The 17,387-nt window shown below is 42.7% G+C and overlaps 2 protein-coding genes across 3 annotated transcripts in view; one reads left to right on the top strand and one right to left on the bottom strand.

The window, feature by feature from the left end:
• The window catches only part of FBXO39 (F-box protein 39), a 19,798-nt gene extending 11,784 nt beyond the window's left edge, over positions 1–8,014 (top strand). For both annotated transcript variants that reach the window (XM_023184660.2, XM_023184661.2), the window contains exons 3-4: positions 7,134–7,310; positions 7,658–8,014. In XM_023184660.2, coding sequence (XP_023040428.1) covers positions 7,134–7,310; positions 7,658–7,786 — 306 coding nt within the window. In that variant the 3' untranslated portion in view covers positions 7,787–8,014. The remainder of the gene's footprint in view (positions 1–7,133; positions 7,311–7,657) is intronic.
• A 7,972-nt stretch (positions 8,015–15,986) lies between these two features.
• TEKT1 (tektin 1) overlaps positions 15,987–17,387 on the bottom strand; it is a 26,061-nt gene continuing 24,660 nt past the window's right edge. The window contains exons 7-9 of the mRNA XM_031934292.1: positions 17,238–17,387; positions 16,715–16,888; positions 15,987–16,100 (exon numbers count right to left, since the gene is read on the bottom strand). The exon at positions 17,238–17,387 is cut by the window's right edge and continues 10 nt beyond it. Of these exons, the coding sequence (XP_031790152.1) occupies positions 15,987–16,100; positions 16,715–16,888; positions 17,238–17,387 (438 nt within the window). The remainder of the gene's footprint in view (positions 16,101–16,714; positions 16,889–17,237) is intronic.

The following is a 17,387-nucleotide window of genomic DNA, read 5'->3' on the forward strand; positions in this document are numbered from 1 at the left end:
ATGGGGTTTTCTAAATATACAATCATGTCATCTGCAAACAGGGACAATTTGACTTCTTCTTTTCCTAACTGAATACCCTTGATTTCTTTCTCTTGCCTGATTGCCCTAGCCAGAACTTCCAACACTATGTTGAATAGGAGTGGTGAGAGAGGGCATCTCTGTCTTGTGCCAGTTTTCAAAGGGAATTTTTCCAGTTTTTGCCCATTCAGTATGATACTAGCTGTGGGTTTGTCATAAATAGCTCTTATTATTTTGAGGTATGTTCCATCAATACCGAATTTATTGAGTGTTTTTAGCATGAAGGGCTGTTGAATTTTGTCAAAAGCCTTTTCTGCATCTATTGAGATAATCATGTGGTTCTTGTCTTTGGTTCTGTTTATATGCTGGATTACATTTATTGATTTGCGAATGTTGAACCAGCCTTGCATCCCAGGGATGAAGCCCACTTGATCATGGTGGATAAGCTTTTTGATGTGCTGCTGAATCCGGTTTGCCAGTATTTTATTGAGGATTTTTGCATCGATGTTCATCAGGGATATTGGTCTAAAATTCTCTTTTTTTGTTGTGTCTCTGCCAGGCTTTGGTATCAGGATGATGTTGGCCTCATAAAATGAGTTAGGGAGGATTCCCTCTTTTTCTATTGATTGGAATAGTTTCAGAAGGAATGGTACCAGCTCCTCCTTGTACCTCTGGTAGAATTCAGCTGTGAATCCATCTGGTCCTGGACTTTTTTTGGTTGGTAGGCAATTAATTGTTGCCTCAATTTCAGAGCCTGCTATTGGTCTATTCAGGGATTCAACTTCTTCCTGATTTAGTCTTGGAAGAGTGTAAGTGTCCAGGAAATTATCCATTTCTTCTAGATTTTCTAGTTGATTTGCGTAGAGGTGTTTATAGTATTCTCTGATGGTAGTTTGTATTTCTGTGGGGTCGGTGGTGATATCCCCTTTATCATTTTTTATTGCATCTATTTGATTCTTCTCTCTTTTCTTCTTTATTAGTCTTGTTAGCGGTCTGTCAATTTTGTTGATCTTTTCAAAAAACCAACTCCTGGATTCATTGATTTTTTGGAGGGTTTTTTGTGTCTCTATATCCTTCAGTTCTGCTCTGATCTTAGTTATTTCTTTCCTTCTGCTAGCTTTTGAATGTGTTTGCTCTTGCCTCTCTAGTTCTTTTAATTGTGACGTTAGAGTGTCAATTTTAGATCTTTCCTGCTTTCTCTTGTGGGCATTTAGTGCTATAAATTTTCTTCTACACACTGCTTTAAATGTGTCCCAGAGATTCTGGCATGTTGTATCTTTGTTCTCATTGGTTTCAAAGAACATCTTTATTTCTGCCTTCATTTCGTTATGTACCCAGTAGTCATTCAGGAGCAGGTTGTTCATTTTCCATGTAGTTGAGCGGTTTTGATTGAGTTTCTTAGTCCTGAGTTCTAGTTTGATTGCACTGTGGTCTGAGAGACAGTTTGTTATAATTTCTGTTCTTTTACATTTGCTGAGGAGTGCTTTACTTCCAATTATGTGGTCAATTTTGGAATAAGTGCGATGTGGTGCTGAGAAGAATGTATATTCTGTTGACTTGGGGTGGAGAGTTCTATAGATGTCTATTAGGTCTGCTTGGTGCAGAGATGAGTTCAATTCCTGGATATCCTTGTTAACTTTCTGTCTCGATGATCTGTCTAATGTTGACAGTGGAGTGTTGAAGTCTCCCATTATTATTGTATGGGAGTTTAAGTCTCTTTGTAAGTCTGTAAGGACTTGCTTTATGAATCTGGGTGCTCCTGTATTGGGTGCATATATATTTAGGATAGTTAGCTCTTCCTGTTGAATTGATCCCTTTACCATTATGTAATGGACTTCTTTGTCTCTTTTGATCTTTGATGGTTTAAAGTCTGTTTTATCAGAGACTAGTATTGCAACCCCTGCTTTTTTTTTTTGTTCTCCATTTGCTTGGTAGATCTTCCTCCATCCCTTTATTTTGAGCCTATGTATGTCTCTGCATGTGAGATGGGTCTCCTGAAGACAGCAGACTGATGGGTCTTGACTCTTTATCCAGTTTGCCAGTCTGTGTCTTTTAATTGGAGCATTTAGTCCATTTACATTTAAGGTTAATATTGTTATGTGTGAACTTGATCCTGCCATTATGATATTAACTGGTTATTTTCCTCGTTAGTTGATGCAGTTTCTTCCTAGCCTCGATGGTCTTTACATTTTGGCATGTTTTTGCAATGGCTGGTACCGGTTGTTCCTCTCCATGTTTAGGGCTTCCTTCAGGGTCTCTTGTAAGGCAGGCCTGGTGGTGACAAAATCTCTAAGCATTTGCTTATCTGTAAAGGATTTTATTTCTCCTTCACTTATGAAACTTAGTTTGGCTGGATATGAAATTCTGGGTTTAAAATTCTTTTCTTTAAGAATGTTGAATATTGACCCCCACTCTCTTCTGGCTTGTAGAGGTTCTGCCGAGAGATCTGCTATTAGTCTGATGGGCTTCCCTTTGTGGGTAACCCGACCTTTCTCTCTGGCTACCCTTAAGATTTTTTCCTTCATTTCAACTTTGGTGAATCTGGCAAATATGTGACTTGGAGTTGCTCTTCTCGAGGAGTATCTTTGTGGCGTTCTCTGTATTTCCTGAATTTGAATGTTGGCCTGCCCTACTAGGTTGGGGAAGTTCTCCTGGATAGTATCCTGAAGAGTGTTTTCCAACTTGGTTCCATTCTCCCCCTCACTTTCAGGCACCCCAATCAGACGTAGATTTGGTCTTTTTACATAATCCCATAGTTCTTGCAGGCTTTGTTCATTTCTTTTTCTTCTTTTTTCTTGTGGTTTCTCTTCTCGCTTCATTTCATTCATTTGATCCTCAATCACTGATACTCTTTCTTCCAGTTGATCGAGTCGGTTACTGAAGCGTGTGCATTTGTCACTTATTTTTCGTGTCATGGTTTTCATCTCTGTCATTTCATTTATGACCTTCTCTGCATTAATTAGTCTAGCTGTCAATTCTTCCACTCTTTTTTCAAGATTTTTAGTTTCTTTGTGCTGGGTACGTAATTCCTCCTTTAGCTCTGAGAAGTTTGATGGACTGAAGCCTTCTTCTCTCATCTCGTCAAAGTCATTCTCTGACCAGCTTTGATCCGTTGCTGGTGATGGGCTGTGCTCCTTTGCAGGGGGAGAGGCACTCTTATTTTTTGAATTTCCAGCTTTTCTGCCCTGCTTTTTCCCCATCTTTGTGGTTTTATCTGCCTGTGGTCTTTGATGATGGTGACGTACTGATGGGGTTTTGGTATAGGTGTCCTTCCTGTTTGATAGTTTTCCTTCTAACAGTCAGGACCCTCAGCTGTAGGTCTGTTGGAGATTGCTTGAGGTCCACTCCAGACCCTGTTTGCCTGGGTATCAGCAGCAGAGGTTGCAGAAGATAGAATATTGCTGAACAGCGAGTGTACCTGTCTGATTCTTACTTTGGAAGCTTCCTCTCAGGGGTGTACTCCACCCTGTGAGGTGTGGGGTGTCAGACTGCCCCTAGTGGGGGATGTCTCCCAGTTAGGCTACTCAAGGGTCAGGGACCCACTTGAGCAGGCAGTCTGTCCCTTCTCAGATCTCAACCTCCGTGTTGGGAGATCCACTGCTCTCTTCAAAGCTGTCAGACAGAGTCGTTTGCATCTGCAAAGGTTGCTGCTGCTTTTTGTTGTTGTTGTTGTTTTTTAGCTGTGCCCTGTCCCCAGAGGTGGAGTCTACAGAGACAGGCAGGTTTCCTTGAGCTGCTGTGAGCTCCACCCAGTTCGAGCTTCCCAGCAGCTTTGTTTACCTACTTAAGCCTCAGCAATGGTGGGCGCCCCTCCCCCAGCCTTGCTGCTGCCTTGCGGTTAGATCGCAGACTACTGTGTTAGCAATGAGGGAGGCTCCGTGGGCGTGGAACCCTCCCGGCCAGGTGTGGGATATATTCTCCTGGTGTGCCCGTTTGCTTAAAGCGCAGTATTGGGGTGGGAGTTACCCGATTTTCCAGGTGTGTGTCTCAGTTCCCCTGGCTAGGAAACGGGATTCCCTTCCCCCTTGCGCTTCCCAGGTGAGGCGATGCCTTGCCCTGCTTCAGCTCTCGCTGGTCGGGCTGCAGCCACTGACCAGCACCGATTATCCGGCACTCCCTAGTGAGATGACCCCAGTACCTCAGTTGAAAATGCAGAAATCACCGGTCTTCTGTGTCGCTCGCGTTGGGAGTTGGAGACTGGAGCTGTTCCTATTCGGCCATCTTGCTCCGCCCCTTATCAAATATTTAAAGAAGAACTAATACCAATCCTATTCAAACTACTCCAAAAAAAATAGAAGCAGAGGGAATACTTTTAAACTCATTCTACAAGGCTGGTATTACCCTGATACCAAAGCCAGATAAGGACACATCAAAAACAAGAAAACTATAGGTGAATATTCCTAATGAACATTGATGGAAAATTTCTCAACAGATTACTAGCAAACCAAATTTGACAACACATTACAAAGATCATTCATCCTGACCAAGTGGGATTTATCACAGGGATGCAAGAATGGTTCAAAATATGCAAATAAATCAATGTGATACCTCATAACAACAGAATGAAGAAGAAAAAACATGATTATTTTAATCAATGCTGTAAAAGCATTTGATAAAATTCAACATCCCTTCATGATTAAAACTCTCAAAAAACTGGGTGTAGAAGGAACATACCTCAATACAATAAAAGCCATATATGACAGACCCACAGCTAGTATCATATTGAATAGGGAAAAACTGGAAGCCTTTTCTTTAAGATCCAGAACAAAGTAAGGATGCCACTGTTACTGCTATCATTCGACAGAGTACTGGAAGTCCTAGCTACAGCAATCAGATGAGAGAAATAAAGGGCATCCAAATAGAAAATGAAGTCAAATAATTTTTGTGTGAAGATGATGTGATATTATATTTGGAAAAACCTAAAGACTCCACCAAAAAAAACTATCAGCTAAAAAAATTCAGTAAAGTTGCAGGATACAAAATCAACATACAAAAATCAGTAGCATTTCTATACGCCAACAGTGAACATTCTGAAAAATAAGAAAGTAATCCTGTTTACAATAGCTACAAATAAAATTAAATACCTAGGAATTAACCAAAGGAATGAAAGATCTCTACAATGAAAACTATAAAATATTGATGCAAGAAATTGAAGAGGACACAAAAAATGGAAAGATATTCTATGTTCATGAGTTAGAAGAATCAATATTGTCAAAATGTTTATATGACCCAAAGCCATCTACAGATTCAGAGGTATCCTATCAAAATACCAATGACATTCTTCACAGAAATAGAAGAGAGAATCTTAAATTTATATATATATGGAACCACAAAAGATGCAGACTAGCCAAAGCTGTCCTGACCAAAAAGAACAAAACTGTAGAAACCACATTACCTGACTTCAAATTATACTGCAGAGCTATAGTCACTAAAACAGCATGAGACTAGCATAAAAACAGATTTTGAGTTCCTTATATACTCTGGTTATTTATTAATCCCATAAAGACCAACAGAACAGAATAGAGAACCCAGAAACAAATTCATTCATCTATAGTGAACTCATGTTTGACAAAGGTGTCAAAAACATACATTGGGAAAAGGACAATCTCTTCAGTAAATGGTGCTAGGAAAACTGGATATCCATATGCAGAAGAATGAAACTAGACCACTATCTCTTGCCATATATGAAAATCAAATCAAAATGGACCAAAGACTTCAATCTAAGACCTCAAACTATGAAACTACTACAAGAAAACGTTGCAGAAACTCTCTAGGACATTGGACTGGGCAAAGATCTCTTGAGTAGCACAGGCAACCAAAGCAAACATAGACAGATGGGATCACATCAAGTTAAAAGGTTTCTGCACAACGAAGGAAACAGTCAACAAAGTGAAAAGACAACCCACAGGAAGAATGGGAGAAAATATTTGTAAGCTACCCATCTCACAAGGGATTAATAAATAACCAGAATATATAGAGCTCAAACAACTCAATAGGAAAAAAAATAGTAATCCAATTAAAAATGGGCAAAAGACCTGAACAGGTATTTCTCAAGACATATAAATGGCAAAATAGATATATCAAAAGGTGCTCAACATCACTGATCATCAAAGAAATGCAAATCAAAACCACAATGAGATATTATGTCACCCCAGTTAAAACGATTTTTATTCAAAAGACAGGCAATAGCAAATGCCGGAAAGGATGTGGAGAAAAGGAAATTCTCATATACAGTTGGTGGGAATTTAAAGTAGTACAGCCACTGTAGAGAACAGTTTGGAGGTTCCTCAAAAAACTAAAAATAGAGCTTACATGCGATCCAGCAATCCCACTGCTAGGTATATACCCCAAAGAAAGGAAGTCAATATATTAAAGAGATGTCTGCACTCTCGTGTTTATTGCAGCACTGTTCACAATAGCCAATATTTGGAAGCAACCTAAGTGTCCATCAATGGATAAAGAAAACGTGGTACATAAACACAATGGAGTACTATTCGGTCACAAAAAAAGCATGAGATTCTCTTGTTTACAATAACATAGATGCAACTGAGGTCGTTATGTTAAGTGAAATACGTCAGGCACCGAAGGTCAAACTTTGCATGTTCTCACTTATTTGTGGGAGCTAAAAATTAAAACAATTTAACTCATGGAGATAGAAAGTAGAAGGACAGTTACCAGAGGCAGGGAAGGGTAGTAGGGGGTGGAGAGGGAAGTGGGGATGGTTAATGGGTACAAAAAAAGTTAGAAAGAACGAACAAGATCTAGTATTTGATAGCACAACAGGGTGTCTATAGTCAATCATCATTTAATTGTACATTTTTAAATAACTAAAAGAGTATAATTGGATTGTTTGTAACACAGGATAAATGCTTGAAGTCACGGATACTCTATTTACCCCATTGTGATCATTACACATTGTATGCCTACAACAAAATATCCCATATACCCAGTAAATATATATACCTATGTACCACAAAAATTAAAAACTAAAATTAAAAGCCCCCAAACCATCATAGCTATCAGGCCCAGAGCCAGGTCGTGGAACTGTTACAGGACAACCCAGCCAGTCTCAGCATCTCTGCCCACACACATCTTCCCTTTCGGTGCTTTTCCAGAAATTAACTTTTGAATTCAACAACAACCACGAGTCACTCGACGAGGAGCTGCACCTCCTCATCATATCCTGCAGGAAGTTGTTTTACTTCAAAATCTGGGCTTTCCTTGATGTTAGGTTTGTGGAGCAGATCCTGAAGAGTCAGAAAGAACGGCAGTGTGCCCTGCGCACACTCAAGGTAAGAGGCCCCCAGGCTGGTTCCACGGGGTGGAGTGGGAGCATCCGGGAATGGCACTTCCACTCTGGAATGAAGGGCAGAGATAAGGCAATGAACAGAATCATCTGTTCATTGGAAATCAGCAGTTTCACAGAAGGGAATTTGGAGCTCTTTTTTCTAGCAGTTGGGTTTGGTCTTTTGCTGATTCTGCCAACATATTTTCCTGATTCAACAACTGTATGTGTAGATCATTTAAGTTGTTGTCAAGCCCTGAAAAGTGTAGTCACAATGTGTGTGTGTGTGTGTGTGTGTGTGTGTGTGTGCGCGCGCGCACGCTCATATGTGGATGTATTTCTCTGTTGACACAGGTGAGAATTTATACAAACAGATATGAGACGAATGAAGAGGACAGGACCCTGCGGGAAATTTACAGGAAGTATAGAAAGCTGATCGACTCAGAGCTTAACTATTTCGTCATCGCATACCCTATGATGTAATGAACACTCTACAAATGAAGAAAGCTAGGAGCACTTTGAACTTGAAAATCATTTCTCTTAGAACTACACTCGGGCATGGCCAGCCCTTTTGCTCCTCTCTCTTCCCCCCTTCTCTTTTTTTTTTTTTTTTTGGTCAGTTCAATACCAACACAAGCAGCCCAGCAAAGGCTGAGACTGCCGATGACCTGAAGGCTCCACGTGGCTTTAAAGCACTATGTTTACCAACTATCCAGGTGTAATTTCTCTTTTTGTCAGTTTTGCTTTTTGACACCCTCACTCATCCACAGAGCTAAAAACCCAAAGCCACTCAGAGTAGCTTCCTTTTTTTTTTTTTTTTTTTTTGAGATGTGTTGATGAAAAGACTCAAACTGTGTAAAATATTTTTAGAGATTTATTCTGAGCCAAATATTTTTAGAGATTGACTCTGAGCCAAATATGAGTGACCATGGCCTGTGACACAGCCCTCAGGAGGTCCTGAGAACATGTGCCCATGGTGATCGTGGTACAGCTTGCTTTTATATATTTTAGGAGGCATGAGACATCAATCAAATAGATTTAAGAAATATGTTGGTTTGATTCAGAAAGGCGGGGCAACAAAGCAGGGGCTTCCAGGCTGTAGGTAAATTTAAACATTTTCTGGTTGACAATTGGTTGAGTTTGTCTGAAGACCTGGGATCAACAGAAAGGAAATGTTTGGGTTAAGATAAAGGACTGTGGAGACCAAGTTTTAGTGCACAAAGGAAGCTCTCAGATAGCTGACTTCAGAGAGTGCAAGTTGTAAAATGTTTCTTATTGGACTTAAAATGGTCCCTGGCTCTTATCTGATTATCTCCTGGAACTGGAAAGGAAGGAAGGAAAACAAAGGGGAAAGGAGATTCTCTATAGAATGTGGATTTTTCCCACAAGAGACTTTGCAAGGCAATTTCAAGGTATGGCAAGGAAATATATTTTGGGATAAAACATTTTGACTTTCTTCCTTGTTATGCCAGAGTCAGATTGGAAAGTCACTATATACAGGGTTAAATAAAACCCATCTGACTAGAATTTATGGCTTGTAGGGCATGACTCCTCCTCAGACCCCTTCAACAGGAATTTGGGCAAGATTTAAAAAAAAAATAATAATAAGAGCTTAGTCCTCAGACGGAGTCTCGCTCTGTTGCCTAGGCTAGAGTGCAGTGGTGTGATCTTGGCTCACTGCAACTTCTGCCTCTCAGGTTCAAGCAATTCTCCTGCCTCAGCCTCCAAGTAGCTGGGACTACAGGCATGTGCCACCATGCCCAGATAATTTTCATATTTTTTGTAGAGATGGGTTTCACCACGTTAGCCAGGCTGGTCTCCAACTCCTGGCCTCAAATGATCCACCTGCCTCAGCCTCCCAAAGTGCTAGGATTACAAGTGTGAGCCACCACACCTGGCCCCAGAGTAACTTCTTACTAGAGGACCCTGACTCCTGCTGACCTGTGCACCTGAAAAGGTGTGTGTAACCATGGAGCAAATCGAATCATGTTTTCTACTGACTGACATTATCAGTTTATAAATCTTTTGTATCTGCTGACCTTCATGTGGGAACCTCCTGACATTGACATTGTCTGGGCCCGATCTCAGATGCATAGAAATCTCCAGACTGCCCTTGGATGAAGCAGGAAAAGCCCCACTTTTAGGAGGAGTCTGCTCAGAGCTGGAACTCCCTCCTACAGAAGGAACTCAGCCCCTGACTTAATGGCCTCATGGACTCGAATCTCCTGCCTCTGTTTTTGCTGTGTCTCCTTCATTTTTCCACGAATACGCTGGGACTGGGTCTGTGATGTTGAACATAGACGTAAATGGCCAAGTTTGATGGCTCCAAACCTGGCTTTTGGAGCCAGGTGTCTGGGGTTGAGTACTGGCCTGCCATGCACTTGTCTTGTGCCTTTGGGTAAGAATTTAACCTCCCTGAGTTTCAGCTTCTCTGTGTGTAAATGAAGAAAAAAAATTAATTACATGCATTGCAACACACACACCTGGCCTGTGTTGACTTTTATCTTGTTTGATATATGAAGGAACAGGCTCTAAGGAAGTTAATTTACCCCGAGTCATACAGCCAATTTGTGGCAGAACTAATGACAAAGTCTCTAGATTGAGAACCCAAGACTCTTTCTTCCACCCAAACAACAAAATGCGAAGAACCCATTCCCTCTCCCTTCCTCCACCCGGCTTATCTCAGACAGATATTAAAGTGGTCACTGGTTGAGTGTTTACATGCTAGATATAAATTCACCTAGTTTCATTTAATCCTCACACAGCTCTAGAAAGTAGAGACTACTGTTATCCCTCTTTTAGGGGGATCCTGAAGCGTTGCCGAGTCTAACCTGCCCCGTCACGCATTTAGGAAGTGCTGGAAGTAAGTGTCAAACCCAACCCAATTCCAGAGCTTTGCTCTTAATTCCTACATATTATCCCCCACAGCAGGAGGATTTGGGGTCTGTTGTACTGTAATTCTATTAAGTGAAGAGCATGGTTGGAAGAGAGGATCAATGATAATAATAAATTCCTGAACCCATGCCATAGACATTGTATTACTTCTGGTCCTTTGAGGGTTTTGTGCATGCAATGACATAGAGTTCTTTTTTTCAATAGATATAAATTAATAAAATCCCAGAACACTTTTAACAAGTGACATTTCAGATTTTGATTGTCTTGCCTCTTGTGTGCTATGCCCGTACAGTTGCTTAGCTGAGGTTTTCAGAAGTGAGAAGTGTTGGTGACATTGTCAGACAAAGGATTTGCAACTGTCATAGACTCACCATCCACCACATGGCACTCACAGGTGGCATTTATTCCCAAACAGACCTCAAGGAGTCCAAAATACTGAGGATTTTCCATGGTATCCAGAGATGATAAGGGAACAAAGGTCTATACCAGCTTGAGCAACAGGCACCCGTCAATATGGCTTGTTACTGACACGTTAATCTCCATGGCAACATAAAGCTGTTCTTTCCTTAAATTTAACCATCCCAACAAATTTGAGAAATGCTAACTCCCTCTAATAAAGACTTTGTGAACCTAATTGACATTGTCCTTTTAAATGCCATTTATGATATGAGGCAGGCAATGGGAAGTATTTTATAAGTAACTTGTCTTCTTTAAGGATTTTAAGGAATATATGCCAGGGACTGACAGCCACAATTCACATAACCTCAAACCAAGCTACCCTGCGCTCCATAATGACTTTATCATGCAACTGGTATAAAGGTAAACCAGAAAAAAAAAAAAAAGCTGGCTCAGGCTTTTTAGATATTAATGAGACTTCAGTGTTTGGAATACAACTAGGTTGATAGCATTCTGCTAATTCCATTTCTGGGCTAGACTAGATACTTTTCAAAGTCTCCATTCAGAGCTTTAAGGTTTATGCCTTCAAGACACACATTTTTTAGGGCTGTAGGCCAATTGAAAGAAGCCAACCTGGTATTTTATAATGTAGACTGTAGGCTTGCCTCTAGTAAACGGAGATGTTTCACTATTTCTTCTCTGTCCTATCAGCTTTTCTCAGCCCTTGAAGCAGTGCACGTATCAGCAGACGGCAGAGGCTAGTCAATTTCTTCTCAAAGTCTAGCCAAAGATGAGCATCTTTAAGCCTCTATCGCACCACTGCACTCCAGCCTGAGCAACAGAGCGAGACCCCATCTCTAATACAAATAGACAATAGGTAAAACAAACATAAGCCTCTACGCTTCTTGACTTCTTCCTCCAATACTCTTTTGGAATTGCTTTTGGCAAAGTGTCATTGGTGGCTGTCTAATTGCCACATCTAGAGGATGCTTTTCCTTTCTTAGCTGACTCTCTGGAGCCTTTGACATGCTGACCCAGCGCCTCCAAAAGTGGCACCCGAGGCCGGGCGCGGTGTCTCACGCCTGTAATTCCAGCACATTGGGAGGCAGAGGCAGGCAGATCACAAGGTCAGGAGATCAAGACCATCCTGGCTAACACGGTGAAACCCCGTCTCTACTAAAAATACAAAAAATTAGCCAGGCGTGGTGGCGGGAGCCTGTAGTCCCAGCTACCCGGGAGGCTGAGGCAGGAGAATGGCGTGAACCCCGGAGGCGGAGCTTGCAGTGAGCCGAGATCGTGCCACTGCACTCCAGCCTGGGCAACAGAGCCAGACTCCGTCTTAAAAAAAAGAGTGGCACCCATGACACCCATGCTCTCCTGGCTTCCTCCAGCCCCTGGGATGTTTCGCCCAACCTGAGAGTGTTGGTGTTTCTCAAGGCTCAGCCCCTCCGCGGCTTCTACCACCACCTGTCTGCAGATGTCTCCTAGCCTTCTTGCTACAGCCAGACCTCTCTCCACCCACGGGCTCCTCATACTCAGAGAGAGAACTTGGCCCCTTGGCTCTTCCACCCTCATCCTTATTTTATTTTATTTTATTATTATTTTTTAGACAAGAGTCTCACTCTATCGCCCAGGCTGGAGTGCAGTGGCACTATCTCAGCTCACTGCAACCTCTGCCTTCCTGCTTCAAGCGATTCTCTTGCCTCAGCCTCCTGAGTAGCTGAGATCATAGGCACTTGCCACTACATCCGGCTAATTTTTGTGTTTTTAGTAGAGACGGGGTTTCACCATGTTGGCCAGGCTGGTCTCGAACTCCTGACCTCAAGTGATCCACCCACTTCAGCCTCCCAAAGTGCTGGGATTACAGACGTGAGCCACCGTGCCCGGCCTTCACCCTTATTTTAGAAGCCCTCCTCCTCCTACGTTCCCTCTCAGCAATCCATTCGCCCTGCTACTCAAGCCAGAAACCTGGGAGCCACCCTAGATCCCTCCCTGTCCCTCGCCCTGTATAACAAATCAGTCTCCAAGCCACTTAGCCCCTAGACATTTCTGGACTCTGTCCCTTCTTCACTATTTCTACATTCCTGTCTTAACTCAGTCTCTCTTATGTCTACCTGGATTGCTGGGCCTCCTGCATTGCCTTCAGGCCTCCAGTTCCAATCTCTGCCCAGCCTCCAGCCCTCAGTCCCATCTACACTTGCCTAAAAGCACCCTGCTCTTTCAAGCATCGGTTTCTTCCTTCCCATCTTCCTGGAATGTCCTTCCTACCTTTCTCCTTGACTACTGAATTACTGCTCATGTTCCATAGCAGGTGCTCACCAGTGGGTAATGGCTGTTTCAGACAGGCTCATCAGTGTCCTTCCTGTCTCAGTTTAGGCGGCTCCTCTTCCAGGAAGCTACTTCTGATCCCTAAGGCTGTTCTCACAGCTATCATGGTTATTGTCGCTTCGCCTCCCTCCCTACTCTGCCTGCTACATGATAGGTGCTCAATAAATGTGGGAGATATTATTTTGAAATTTGTACTTTTCTCTAGTCCCAGCTACTCAGGAGGCTGAGGCAGGAGGATCACCTGAGCCTGGGGAGGTCGAGGCTGCAGCGAGCCCTGATCACGCTACTGTACTCCAGATTGGGTGACAGGGCAAGATTCTGTCTCAAAAAAAAAAAAAAAAAAGAAAAGAAATTTGTACTTTTTATTTTTATTTGTTTCTTTTTTTGAGACAGAGTTTCTGTCACCCAGGCTAGAGTGCAGTGGCGTGATCTCGGCTCACTGCAACCTCTGCCTCCTGGGTTCAAGCGATTCTCTTGCCTCAGCCTAGCAAGTAGCTGGGATTACAGGAGCCGCCACCACGCCTGGCTAATTTTTGTAATTTTAGTAGAAACGGGGTTTCACCATGCTGTCCAGTCTGGTCTCAAACTCCTGACATCAGGTGATCCACCCGCCCCGGCCTCCCAAAGTGCTGGGATTGCAGGCGTGAGCCACCGTGCCTGGAAAAATTTGTACTTTTTAAAGCTCTGGTACTACTTTTCAATATTTACTGTTAGTTCACAGATGCTTTTTCTCAAAATATTGGAAACTAACTCATTTAAGAAGAAACTAGGTACCATTTAGTGGGAACCCACTACATCAGGCACTATACATACCATAACTCATTTTATCTTCACAACAACCTGGCAAGAAGAATGTTCTTCATCTGATTTACAGACCAAAACATGAAGATCAGAGAAGTTAAGTAACTTCCCTGAAGCCTCACAGTCACTTTGTGCGGAGCAGGAATTCCAATCTCACCTGCTCCTTTCGCTGCCCCACACCCAGGGCTGTCACAGAGGCAGTATCCTGGCAAGATGCTGACTCAGGCTTTTTAGGAAATGGTGATTTGGGACTTGACAATGACCTTTCAAAAACTTCAGTCTTAAATTAGGCAGTTACCTGCTGACCTGATACGTAGAAACCCCTGCCTAGAAAGGCGCCCTTGGGATGTATCTACACTTGTTAAGAGGAAGAAATTTCCCTGACATGCATTGGTCAATTGGAAACCACAAGAATCACTAGCCTCCTCTATCCCAGAGCCTGGTGGCAAAGTGCCGCAGCAGAAAAGGGCTATGTGGATCACAAGGACAGCGTAGGCCTCATGACTCTGAGATAACAGAGCAGAGGCACAGAGAGGCTAAGCAACTTACCCAAGGTCACACAGTAAGAGGAAGAGTGAGCCAGGATTTGAACCTTGGTCTATCTGACATAAAGGCCAGCATCCCATCTATAAAATGGAGCTAGTAATCATACCAGCCTCTTCAGGTTTTTGTAAAGATTTGACGAGAAAATATATGAGAAGTCACTTTATGAACTGTGGATCACAGCCGAGTGTAACAGGTCATCGCTACTGTTGTCCATCAGTCAGTTATCTGGGATGGCCTGAGGTTGTGTCACACCTACATAAGCCACACAAAAATTGACTCATGGAAGAATCAGGACTGGGCATGAATGAATGAGAAACTACGTTTCAATGGAGCCCAGACTGAACAGGAACCAAAGTTGGGTTCTAATACCATCGGGTTGGTTACCTATGGCAGAAACAGCCCAAGAGAATACGTGACCAAATGCTCCCATCACACCTAAATGTTTAAGAGAATGAGAGATCATTTTGAACATTAATCTGTTTTCAGAGGATGATCCAAAGAAAAGAATAAATCAGGCCATCACTGTGGTATTTGGACCAGCGGCCACATGCCCTTGACATGCTGAGAACAAGGATGCAAGTTTACTTCTCATGCTCTTAGGAATGTAAGTCTAGGATCTGGACCTACTCTGAAGAATCTTTCCTCTCCACTCCCACTGGCTATTGGGAATCTTAGGAGCCAGTAAGCCAGGAATGACTGTTTATACTTTCCTCTTATTTGTTTCAATGGATTAAGGTACCAGATTGGTCTGTAACACCGTACAGTTTCTAACTGGCTTTCATTTAACATTGACACCATTAACGCCACCATGTAAGAATGAACTGTTTACTTGCCTGAGAAATTACATGTGGGATTTAAAACTTTTTCTAATATTCATTTTTTCAACTGATGATCTCTCAGGAGTTTTTTCTGGTGGTGTTTGAGACAGTGACTGATGTCGGCATTTTCCCAGGATGTGGAGGCCCCCGAGTTTAAAGCCCAGTTGACCCTGTGTGCCAGATCTTCAAACAAGAAGGATCAGTGATGTAAGAGGTTCTCCAATTATACAATTAACAACTGGGAGGGAAAAAAAAAATCACACCACTAGCTTTGGAAAATTAGCTGAGAAAAATTTTATGTAGAGAAAAAAAGACTTGGAAAATTGTCTTCTGAATTAAACATATTAGTCTTCTTCAGGTAGCAGCAAATAGGACAATTGATTGTGACCAAGTGCCTTTCTTTCTTTTTTCTTTCTTTTTTTTTTTTTTTTTGAGACGGAGTTTTGCTTTTTGTCACTCAGGCTGGAATGCATTGGTGTGATCTCGGCTCACTGCAACCTCTGCCTCCTGAGTTCAAGCGATTCTCCTGTCTCAGCCTCCCGAGTAGCTGGGATTACAGGCACCCGCCACCACACCTGGATAATTTTTGTATGTTTTCTTATTTAGTAGAGACGGAGTTTCACCATGTTGACCAGGCTGGTCTCGAACTCCTGACCTTGGGTGATCTACCCCCCCCACCCCCACCCCCGTGGCCTCCCAAAGTACTAGGATTACAGATGTGAGCCACCATACCAGGCCTCCAAGTACCGTTCTTATGGACCAAGTTCATTCCCAATATTTTAGCAGTGGCCTTAGGTAGACTGTATATGATGATTCTCCTAAATAAGGTCATTCTCTTTCTGTTAAATGTGGTTTTCACTGATTTATGGATGCATCTGGAGCTATTATTGTGGCAGATTTTACAAGGCCTCAGAATCAGTTTGGATGCAGGAACCGTGTTTGACGTTTATGTCAAAGTTCTCATCATAGCCTGGAAAATGTGAAGCCTCTTTTGCAAGAGTGGAAATGGTTGCCTTTAAGCCAGATTTAAACACTGTTAGCGCGTTGTGAAAAACACAAGTGCTAGTGATTAACAAAGAATGTTTACCTAATTTACTTCAGATCTGGTCTCAGTTAAAGGTTAGCTCATCCTTATCAGGTGGCCACAGAAACTAGATCCCAGTAGCAGAGTGACCTTTGGAAGCTCGAATTCTAGTCAATGGACTTAAAGTGAGACCGTGGGAGCCAGTTCTTCACTTCATTAAGCAGAGTTGAAAGACTGTCTTCTTTCCAGCTCCCTATTTTCCTTCCTTGGGCTATTTTCTGTAAGTCAGACTTGGTTTGCCTCCATACTACTCATGCCTTGTAAAAATAAATTAGCTACACGAGACTGTTGACTGTATGGCCACCAGCCCTGCCCTGGTGGGCAAATGACTCTGGGGAGTGTCCTTTGCAACATTAGTATCTGAGGTGGAGCCCTCCATCCCTCGTGTGTTTCAACCACTTCCCCTTTCCTTTCTTTCCCCGCAACATAGGACTCTTTGCACAAGAGACCAATGGGTTAGCCAGCAGGCCTAGGCAGCTGCGAGGATAGGTCTCTCTTTTGCCTGGGGGGAGGGAGATACCAGCTTGACTCATGATCAGATACTTTATTCCCTATGACAGGCAGCTCAGAATCCAGCATCAGTGTTCCTGTTAATTTCTTGTTAGTTTTGCAGCTTTGGGTGTCTGAACTTGTTGACAGCAGGCTGTACGAACATTTGTTGGAAACCTCAAGAACCTCACTAGGCTCCTCTATCCCAGAGCCTGGGATGGCAAAGTGCTACACCAGAAAAGGGCTATGTGGATCACCAGAATGGTGTAGGCCTCATGACTCTGAGATAATAGAACAGAGGCACAGAGAGGCTAAGCAACTTACCCAAGGTCACACAGTAAGAGGAAGAGTGAGCCAGGATTTGAACCTTGGTCTATCTGACATAAAGTCCAGCATCCCATCTATAAAATGGAGCTAGTAATCATACCAGCCTCTTCAGGTTTTTGTAAAGATTTGACGAGAAAATATACGAGAAGTCACTTTATGAACTGTGGATCACAGCCGAGTGTGACAGGTCATCGCTATTGTTGTCCGTCAGTCAATTAGTTGGGATGGCCTGAGGTTGTGTCACACCTACATAAGCCACAGAAAAACTTGTGACGTCACGACACAATTCCACGTTTGGCCGGTGTGTCCTGGTCTCCAAGCGCGTATGAGCCACCTTGGCTGGCCCTTCTTGGTCAAGGATGGCTTTTTCAAGAGCTGTAATATTTTTCTCCTGGGAAGC

This window comes from Piliocolobus tephrosceles, chromosome 16 (genome assembly GCF_002776525.5).
Source record: "Piliocolobus tephrosceles isolate RC106 chromosome 16, ASM277652v3, whole genome shotgun sequence".
NCBI classification, from domain to species: domain Eukaryota; kingdom Metazoa; phylum Chordata; class Mammalia; order Primates; family Cercopithecidae; genus Piliocolobus; species Piliocolobus tephrosceles.